The following is an 11,237-nucleotide window of genomic DNA, read 5'->3' as shown; positions in this document are numbered from 1 at the left end:
TCAGAATAAATTATTACAGAGAGCCACACATACCGAGGCTGTAATGCTAAACACAAGGTCTAGCCCTTTAATCTTGTATATTTACTTATTACCAGAATAGCTTATTCTGTGGGTCTTTGATTTGATTTAGAGAGCACTTGTTTATAGCTGCTATTCAGTCCCAACATCGTGCAGGATATTCTGTTTAGTGGCCGTGGCTTCTTTGATTGCAGCTAAAAACACTTAAAAGTTTTATATTTCCATGTGCAAAATCTACATTGTTCTCATGTTAGTTTTACATATTTCAATATAACTGCAGTTAGTTAAAATATTTACAATGATTTGATCACACATCTTAAGAATTCATTTTTATTAGAGAACAGTACAAAGGCCATATACCTGATAATACCAACAACTTTTAGTGCTTCATCATTTCATTCATGTATACAGAATTCATATAAAATGCAGTCATCCAGTTATAGGGTGAATGGTGATAATATGAATTGTAATATTCAGCCCAGGCTCTGTATGAACTCCAGTAGTCCTGTCCGGCCACTTCCTCTTCCAGTTCATCACTCTCGTCCTTTCTCCACTTCCGTCCTGCAGAGGCAGCCTTTCTGCTGGATTTGGAGGTTGGTCTGCGTTTCTGGGGAGGGGGATTCTGGGATTGAGGTTTGCAAGGCCTTTGCTTGTTTCTGCTGGACTGTTGTGACACTCTGGCTGAAGGTAAAGAGGATTCATTTGATTCCGGACGATTGTGTACATGTGAGACTCTTTTGTCTGGAAGAGCAAGTGTGTGAGGTGAAGAGCTGTTGGGGACAGAAGAGCTTGATTCACTTTCGACCTCCATCTCTGACTCTGAAGAGGAATCATCAGATGACACGGAAGCAGTCTTTTGATCAGAAACCTCCTGGGGAGGAGGAAGATCATGATAGGAATGTGATTTTTTTACAATATCTGATTTATAAGCCTCATCATCATCATGGCTGTTATGCAGTCCATTAACTGCATCTCGACTCCTGTTGAAATCGTCATACTGGTGAATGACTTCGACAGATCTTCCCAGACCTTCTGTTATGAAGGTCTCATAATCTGCCAAAGCCTCGTTGAAGGTCATAAACTTCCGTGGCTGCAACTTAAAGGAGGACAGTGGAGGAATTTTGGGAAGGGTGTCATTCTGCTGTCTCTGAGTAGGAGTTGAGTCATGTTCTATGTTTGTAACAGATGGTAATGGTTTTTGCCTCTTAGGTTTGGGAGAGTGATTTTTAGCCTTGGTCTCAGTTCCACAGTAGGATTTATCACCTGTGGCCCGTTCTGAGATGACCGCAGAGATGCGAGTCTCTCTGGAGGGTTTAGATGTTGTCTGTTCAGATTTAGCTTGTTTCTTTTTCTCTGGTTTGGGAATGTCAGGAATTTTGTGAGTGGGTTTTGAAGGAGGTTCAATGATCACATCCCAGTCACAAGTCTCTTCCATGATCCCTGGAGGGATTGGATCTGTGAAAGAAACAAAATTTATGAACTCTAATTTGAACACGTTTCACAGCCTTCACTTTAAGTTAAAGGAATATTCCAGGTTCCATACAAGTTATCAGCAGCATTTGTGGTATAATGCTGATGGCCACAAAACATTTACATTTTTCTTTGAAAAATATACAGCAATTTTTAGGGGATTTAAAAGCAGGAAAGCTTATAATTTCATAAGAGCCCTTTTTTATTTTTTATGGTGTTGTGTTAAAGTACATTATTTTTCACACCACAATCCACGTTAAAATGCATATTGATTTTGTCTTCAAGATATATTATAGTGAGCATTTTAACAATATAACAATATTAACAATGCTATTGAACAATATTGAATATATTGAACTTGCAACGCCAAGGTCATGGGTTCAATTCCCAGTTAGAGCAAGAACTGATAAGAATGTAAATATGTACCTTGAAATGCAATGTAAGTCGCTTTGGATAAAAGCGTCTGCCAAATGCATAAATGTAAATGTAAGTTTAAATTTAATATAATTTAAGCATTTTGCATAATGTAATATTCTTTCATTTTTATTAATTTATTAGTTTATGGATCAGTTCCATTCACTTCCATTGTAAATACCTCACTGTAACCCAGACTTTTGCTTTTAAAAGGAGGGAATAGTGAAAATGTATTTGTGATAATCAACATTATACCACAAATACTGTTGATTGAGCTTAACTTGCACTGAACCTGGAATATTCCTTAAATGACAGACTTTATAAAGTTTGACTTCCTCTGTACCTGGTAAATGAGTGAGATTCAGAGAGCATTTCTGAGCAATGGCCATCATCTTGTTCTCCTCCTCACCATGGCAACAGTAAGTCACAGCAACCCCTAGAGTGCCTGAAACACAATAGACTGAGGTCACGGTCAAAGGAAAGACAGTGCGGGATGAAGAGTGAGTTCATCCACAACATCATCACGTTCAGGTTTCACTTATGAATTCTGATTCTGGAGAGCTGCGGTCATTAAAAAGCTCTTGATGCGTTTGTGTTTAGCAGCTAATTAAGCAACTGATTGCTGTAGTTGCCCTTTCAGACTCTGACCCCTACCAGACTGTCTCAGAACAGATCTCTGATTAAGCACTCTCATGTAAATGCCCAAGACACACATTAATTAAAACCACAGATGTGGCTTCACATATAGGTGCTTAATTGTTTTATAATTGGACGCACCAAATCGTCCAGCGCGGCCAATACGGTGCATGTAGGTCTCCCAGTCCTGAGGAACATCCAGATTAATCACCAAGTTCACCTTCTCAGCATCAATACCACGTGACGTCTGTGGAAGAGAGATTTATAAGAGAGGAAATTAATGTTACTTTGGTATTAACCATGGGATGTTTTCCAGTGTAGGTGTTATAATAGGTTGAAATCCGCACCAGATCGGTGGATATTAAAACTCGACACTGATACTGCTTCAGCTTCCACATCGCCTCTAACCTCTGGTCTTGACTTAAACCACCTACATGCAAAACAAACACAAAGGGTTTAAACATAATAACCATTAATAATGGCTTTCATACATTTACATGCCCACGTTCTGAGTTCTTTGTAAAATCATTCTGATTCAAATCCAAGTGAATGGGATTCAGTGTGAAGAAACTTGTTATAAAATTAAAACACTCTGAAAATCAACACTGAAAAGTATTTATTTTCTCTCAATTTCTGTGGGCTGTTTATTTTATGCTAAGAGTATGTACAATTAGAGTATTGAAATCAATTGTGTATCTGAATTTGGGGCCTTTCAACAAAAAAAACATTTTTGCGTTTCACCTTGCTGCTTTTCCATTACTTATTAGAGCTGCACGATTTTGGATAAATTGAGAATCACTTTTTTTTGTTTCAAATAGATTCTCCCACGATACTGAACAGACACCTAAACAATATAATATGTATTTACTAGAGAATTTCTGCAGTCTATTTAATTAATATGAATGAATTATTCATTCGGGGGGGAATCGGTTTGAATGAATGATTCAATGATTCACTACGGTGTTTTTGAATGAATCTCTTGAATGAATGATTCAAATGACAATTACATTTTTAACAATCACTTGTCGCCACCTAGTGTCATTACAACATAATCAATTAAAATTGTTACTCTATTTTGATCACTCCCATAGACATCAGTGTTTATATCTGAAATCTAAACTTATCTCAGTTCATCTGTGATTATTTTAATATTTTTAACAGAAATAATGATGATGTAGTTGAAAAGACTGTTTGTGAAGCAGTTTCATATCTATACTGAGCATGACAACTGCTCTCTCTGGCTCAGCGGCAGCACCAACACAGATCAGAATGTTCCACTATGATTTTGTCAAAGGTTTAGTAGACACAGGCGAATCGTTGTCATTTAGGAATAAGATCGCGTGTGTGTTTGAATCGAGATCACAATTTTTCAATCGCGCAGCTCTATTACTTGTATATGTAACCGGTCCTACTTGACCCACTCCAAGTGGGATTTGAACTGGGGTCTCCGGCGTGGGAGGCGGGCGCCCTAACAAGGATGCTTAAGACCACAGCCACTAGCGTCAGTTGCTAGCGTGCCTCTTGAGGTAAGGGGAGCAAGGTTTACATGCACAGCACTGGCCTACATCCATTACACTCTCCTCCCTAAACCTCATTCCCATCAGCGTCACGGCACCAAATGTAACCAGGTCCTACTCGACCCGCTTCTAACAGGATTCAAACTGGGGTCTCGGGTGAGGGAGGTGGGCACGCTAACAAGGACGCTTTTCCTTGTTCTAAAAAAATTCTATTCAACTTTTATGAACTTAAACTACAAAACCGAATCAAGATCAGTTACAACCATACATTTAATACTAGTTAGTTGACTTGAGATCAAACCTACACAGGATTCATAAAAGTATTAAAGCTTTGTGAAGCAGTGTATCAAACATCCTCATGACTACAAATCATTCATCAAACAGTTAGGAAGCTGCCGTAAAAGTAAAAGCATGTTCAATAGACAATTTTTGAAAGAGACCCAGGGTAAAACTCACCTGAGATGCAGACGGCAGGCAAACCTTTGGAGGACAGGATATCAGCCAGGTGCTGAGCTCTGCAGAACAACAGCTCAACTCAGTCTTTCATTACTTTCAATAAAGATCACAACACTTTTGGAAATGGAAGTCTTTGATCAATAACGACCAGCACATCTGTTAAGATGCAGTCACAAATTTTGCTGGTGAAATTCAGTCATTTAAATAGAATTCGGCATTTTTGGAAGTTTTGCACAAATGCAGAAAAGGTCCCTTGTGCAGATTTCGCTCATATTCAAGTTGGTCACTGAATACGTTGTGCTGCCCAACAGAAAGCTGCTTGGTTTTAATGTTCTAATGTGACTGTACCTTTACTCATCACAGGCATCAGAATGTTTTCAGAGTAATTGGAAAGGTGTGGGGAAACAGCTCTTGCCTGGTATGGAGGTTTGAAAACACCAGCGCTTGGTTAAACGGGATTTTGCTGAAAAGTTCGAGAAGACTTTGAACCTTCTCCTCAAAGATTTTATGAGGCAATGAATGAGATGGAACAATCTTATAGTACTGTTTTAGTCCTGGAGGAGAGAGTACAACACAAGAACGATGCTGTTATCATGCACAAACTGTTTCAATCCACAATTAAAAGGATATTTAAACAAAAGAAACGAATCAGAAAGCACTGCAGACTGACCAAGGAGTCCAGGGTCTGTTGGGTTCAGTCGCACAAACGTCGGCTCTCTCATGTATCTTGACAGGTGTTGTGCTAAAGATTCTGGGTAGGTGGCAGAAAGGGCCAACATTTGCTTATTTGCTGGTAGAGAGGAGAATATCCAGCTAACACAGAAAACACAAAGATCAGTTAACTCCAACCAGTTGATTTACAACACAGAACAGTCTCTGAATCAAATGCACCTATTCAACTCTTACTTGATCTGCTCCTGAAAGCTGCTGCTGATTTCATCCTCCAGCAGTTTATCAGCCTCATCCAAAACAAACAAGCGAACGGAGGACGTAATGAGGGCTTCCATCTCGATTAGCTGCTTAATACGACCTACAAATACAACACCACTTCATCAATACTGCCTAAAAACATCTAAACCAATTTAACACACTCTCTATTAGAGAAAGCTTTACTTACAAGGTTAAATAGTATCCCAGACAATTACCCAAGATGAGAAATCTCACACTTTGTTTAACAATCATTCATTAACAGGCATCTTTTAATAGCAATAGCAAGTATTTTATAGGCATTTTTAAGTTGAAGAGTATTTATGTTCAAGTACTTTTTTATGCTTAAAGTAGCAATGAAATGGAAGTAGTGATAGATATTTTCTTCCATATTGTGATGTACATCCGAGTGAAAGGGAATATCAAAAAAAGGAAGGAAAAAAAAAAAGTAGAGCAGCACTTGGTTCAATCCATCCGAGGATGGAGGCAGAAGTGAATGCTTGCTTGCATTAGATTGTAAGAAAGGGTTTGAGCGGACTAAATGATTGGAGAATTCCAGCATACATCACCAGACAGAAGTCTGTCACTTTCACCAGAAGACTGAGTACTGACATTCTGACTGAAAATTGAGGTTAAAAAAAAGAAACATACATGCATGCATGAATTGTTCATATTAAGATATTTATGCCATTGCTGCATTTTCATTTCATGCCAACTTTTCTGTTTATAGACCTTATAAGAGCAGCGCCATGACAAGACTGAAAGTGAAGCCGAGACTTACAAGTGTGTTCCATGGCATCCACTGTTAAAAGCTGTATAAAGCTCCTAGATCACTTATAATTTTCCACAGCTTATATTGTCAGGAGTTTTTGTCTACTGAAATGTCTTGGAAAGATATCTTTGCAGTGTTTCATCAGACATGAACAAAGACATTTAAATATGCAATATTAGCTAATCTAAACAAAGTTAGTTATAATTGTATTCCATTTTAATTAATGGCTGGAATAGCCTACACTACATTACTTTTAAAATCTGAACAGATTTTAAAACACTAGGCATCATATGCTTGCCGACTTTATAAATGGTTCAAGAGAAAAACTGGGCATCATACACTAAACGACTGAGAATCACACACTCCCAGACTTTCAAATCGTTCTGAACACAACAAACTCACACACTATGAGACGCATGACAGGTGAAACAAACAAACATGGATGTGCAGGAGATGACGGCAGTAGTTGTTGTAGAGACTCTGTGTTGAGTCTCAAAAAATAAAATGGATGCGGTCCTGGGTGGGCAGATGCGGTCAGTATATGGATGATGGGAGTTAGAGGCGAGTGGTGCTGTCAGTCGTTTTATCTGTGCTGAGAAGTCAAATATTAAGGCTAATTTTGTTACGTGTGCACCATTAATTTTCTTTTGTATTGTTATTGTATTTGTATTGTATTTTATTGCAACACTAGTAGATAAAAGACATCTTATAGTTCATTAGCGACGCGATATGCGGTCTAAAATCGGCTCAAAATATCAAACACGTTTTGATATCTACCGACTGGAATGGAATCATAGTCTGAAGCTAAAATATCAGAGTCTGTGCCCATCACACATCAAAGGGATAGTTCACTTTGAAATTAATTTTTGATATGTTTTAGCTTACCTCAAGGGCATCCAAGATGTAGGTGTCTTTGTTTCCGCAGTAGTTTCAATTTTGATATTTTTAGGTCAAACCGTTCTTGTCTGTCAGTCATATAATGCAGGTCGATGGTCATTGTCTCAAAACACAAGCACAGAGTCCAAATTAAAACAATTCCCCATCGTCCAAATGAAACAATTCCCCATCATAAGTACACATTGATGGCCTAAGACACGAAACGAGCGGTTTGTGTGAGAAAACGAACAGTATTTATATCGTTGTTATCTCTTGAACACAGCACACGTCCAAATGATCTGACGGCGCGGGCGGGTATAGATATATACATAGATGTCGCCTTGGCTACGGTTTCGTGCCAATGAACTGCAGTAGCGAAGGCGACATCTAGTGTATACATCTATACCCGCCCGCGGGCGGGTATAGATATATACACTAGATGTCACTTGGCTACGGTTTCGTTCCAATGAACTGCAGTAGCCAAGGCGACATCTATGTTTATATCTATACCCGCCCGCGCCGTCAGATCATTTGGACGTGTGCTGTTTTCAAGAGATAACAACGATATAAATACCAGGGTTTCCCATACATTCATTAATTTGTGGCGGCCCGCCACATATCAACCCTGACCGCCACGGATTGATTCAGATTTTTTAACTATTTAATATGGGTCAAATTGTATTTTATTCGCGCTGCTTGCTCCCCCTCTCTCTCACAAACTGACAATGGAGGCACGACTAGCCCCTCCTTCTCTTACCGCACGATCTGAATCAAACCATGAGCATGTAGAGGGCGGATTGTTGCCGGTGCTTAATGCTTATTCCCCCAGCGAAGATTCCAGAATCAATCCGGAGTTGAATGGTTAGTATAATGAACACTGTTGCTCAACATAACTCTGAGAAGTTGTCTAGATGTTAAGCGCGGTCGCGTTTCATTACAGATTCGCGCAAAACTTTTGCGATTTTTTTTTTTATAAATATCAATTAACGTTACAACTATTGCGAAATGACGGCGTTTCCATTAACCGATGTTATGCGACTAAAACGTCATTTGTTCCTCTCGCGATCAGTCATTCCAAAAATCATTGCAACGGACGTTGGTAGGCTCATATCACAGCCACCAGACTAGACATTATATTATTATTATCTCCAGGTTCAGGTTGGTGTGTGTTGGTTTTTGTCCACCTCAATCTCCAGGTGTGCGTGTGTGTGTGTCTGAGTCTGTGTGTGTCCACCTCCAGGTCCAGTTTGGTGTGTGTGTGTGTGTGTCTGAGTCTGTGTTTGGGTCTGAGTGAGTGTGAGTGTGTGTCTGTGTTTGAATCTGTGTGTGTGAGTCTTTTTGAATGTGTGAGTGTGTGTGAGCCTGTGTTTGAGTGTGTGAGCCTGTGTTTGAGTGTGTCAGTAAGTTTGTGTGTGTGTGTGTGTGTGTGTGTGTGTGTGTGTGTGTGTGTGTCCAGTTCCAGGTTTGTGTGTGAGCAAAATTTGCAACAAAAAGTCTGTGGAGCAGTCATAGCATAGAAATGTAGCAATGGCAAAGTCTTTAAGTTATCTGACACTAAGTGTTGGCAATGGGAATGTGTACTTGTCAATAAAAATATATGATATATATATATATATATATAAACATTATATATATATATATATATATATATATATATGATATATTTAACTTAATCACCCCCCCCCCCACCCCGCCCCCCCCGGTCCCCAAACACCACACCACCGCAAATAGAATCTAATTCTGTGGGAAACACTGAATACTGTTCGTTTTCTCACACAAACAGCTCGTTTCGTGTCTTAGGCCATCAATGTGTACTTATGATGGGGAATTGTTTCATTTGGACGATGGGGAATTGTTTTAATTTGGACTCTGTGCTTGTGTTTTGAGACAATGACCATCGACCTGCATTATATGACTGACAGACAAGAACGGTTTGACCTAAAAATATCAAAATTGAAACTACTGCGGAAACAAAGACACCTACATCTTGGATGCCCTTGAGGTAAGCTAAAACATATCAAAAATTAATTTCAAAGTGAACTATCGCTTTAAGCGAATTTCTGGGAAACCGGTCAACTCTGACTGACTGGCAGACTCTGGCAGACTTTCGGCAACTATTGTTGACTTATCCAGACTGCAAATCGGGGCAAAAAATCTGAGCAAAAGTAGTGTAGTGTATTCCAGCCTTAACATATCAGTCAAGATTTTTTTTTTTGAGTAGCTCAAACCTGGTGAACCAATGGCAATGTGGCATTTCTTCAGGTGCAGTTTATCTTGACTGACAGGTCGGCCGCCAATGAACACATGGCACTGCAAGCCCTCCATAGCGCTGCCTATTGCCATGACAACAGCATGAATCTGCACTGCAATCTCCCGAGTGGGGGCTAAAACCAGCACCTGATGGGACAAGAGAAGGGTGCATTATCACGAAACAGGCACACACTTGTGTTTTGGATGCTTATATTTTACTCAAGATGTTTACGTACTGTCTATATATGTTTTTATATATAAAAACAATTATTATAGGATAGAACATTAATTAGTAATATAATTTATTTTTTTTATTTTTTTTTTAAATATAAGAAAATGTGCTCAGATTAATACCTGTGTGGTTGTGTTTTCCAGTATAAGAGAGTCCAGAGCGATGGTGGTGAACACACAGGTTTTTCCTGTGCCAGATTTGGCTTGAACAATAAGATCTGAATAGAAGAAAACATCAATAAACATTATTTCCTTCAAATGGTGCATGAAATGACAGGCATATAATTTTATTGATAAACTACACTCAATCATATACTACATATTACACCAAAGAGCAGACAGTTTTTGGTATGTTATTGTTAATGACAAAAAAAGTAGGTTTAGGCTTGTTTTGGTATTGTTTCGAGTTTTATCAGGCCTCGTACCGAGTCCACATCTTCCCAGCGGGATTGCCTTCAGCTGGATGGGGGACGGTCTTTGAAAGCCAGAGGCAGATAAACCCTCAAGCACGGGTTTTGAGAGGAGTAAAGAGCTGAACTCGACACCGCCGTTATTTAGAACATCATCTGTCCGAGTTCTGGATTGCAGCTCATGCGCTGCTTTCTTGGATGCCGCCATATTTATATTGCGACTCCGTTCTGTTCTTCGGCGCTGAATAAATGAGTTGAGCAGAGAATAACTGCGCCTTCTTGCGCACATAAACAGAACCGCAGCTTAAAATACCACCGACATGCTGCAGAGGGCGACAAACACAATTGCTTGACATAAGCAAATAAAATAAAATCCTGTATGGAGACAGAATTTAATCGAAATTTTAAGGGGTTTTTTTTGTTGTTTTTTTTAAATGTAACTGAAATTACATTTAAAGCAAACTTTGAAAAAAAAATATCACATCGAATAAATGTTTGGTTGACTTTATTTTTGTCTGACTTCAGATTCACTGGACAGAAATTCATCTTTAACACTGGCATAAAAAACAGATAGCCTACATCAGACAACACTGTACAACCACATAATAAAACACATGTGGCACACATTTATCTCTATCAAAAACATGATTAAAACAAATGAATACAATATATATCTGCGTAAATACACGCACACATGCTTATGCATACACACATTCACACACATATCTACCTAAAATTTGATTTAAAACAGTCACTGCCAATGGAACAAATTATCTTTTATAAATATTATTTTTTAGCAAACGGTATACGCAGCCTGCGCCCCGAAGGAAAGGGCCTCAAAGCATGAGTGGAGGGGATGGGTCTGGTCTGAATATAAGCTACTGCTGTTGCCTTTTTCTTTATAAATGTGAAAACAACTCTTGCAATGTACTTGCAATGTTTTTGGCCGGTGATCTTATTTGCTTTGTTAATTGCTCGTATTAATTTATTCTTCTGTCTCATTGTTAAATTGTCATACCACGAAACGATATTATAAGTTAAAATACTTTCGGTCATCGATCTGTAACCAGATTCTCCTATCAATGCTAAGATTTCTTAACTTCCTGAGTAGACCTAAACACTGTCTTGTTTTCTTACGTATGGTCCTATGGTATGGTCCACATTTTCCTGGAATGAGAGTTTGTCATCAATAATTATACCTAAATATTTCAAATTTGAAACTTGCTCTACCTTTACACTTTATTTTGTTAACTTGTTCAT

The 11,237-nt window shown here is 38.7% G+C and overlaps 1 protein-coding gene across 1 annotated transcript; it reads right to left on the bottom strand.

The window, feature by feature from the left end:
* Nucleotides 1–276: 276 nt before the first annotated feature.
* ddx20 (DEAD (Asp-Glu-Ala-Asp) box polypeptide 20) lies at nt 277–10,211 on the bottom strand. Its single transcript, XM_084388498.1, has 11 exons — nt 9,993–10,211; nt 9,691–9,785; nt 9,315–9,483; nt 5,418–5,541; nt 5,182–5,324; nt 4,927–5,065; nt 4,512–4,570; nt 2,886–2,968; nt 2,680–2,785; nt 2,246–2,347; nt 277–1,473 (listed from the first exon to the last, which is right to left on the bottom strand). The coding sequence occupies exons 1-11, from the start codon at nt 10,183–10,185 to the stop codon at nt 398–400; spliced, it is 2,289 nt and encodes a 762-aa protein (XP_084244624.1). The 5' UTR covers nt 10,186–10,211; the 3' UTR covers nt 277–397.
* Between the last annotated feature and the right edge of the window lie 1,026 nt (nt 10,212–11,237).

Source organism: Rutilus rutilus (assembly GCF_951802725.1).
Source record: "Rutilus rutilus genome assembly, chromosome: 19".
NCBI classification, from domain to species: domain Eukaryota; kingdom Metazoa; phylum Chordata; class Actinopteri; order Cypriniformes; family Leuciscidae; genus Rutilus; species Rutilus rutilus.
The sequence above is the reverse complement of the archived record's forward strand: the minus strand, read 5'-3'. Positions and strand labels throughout refer to the sequence as shown.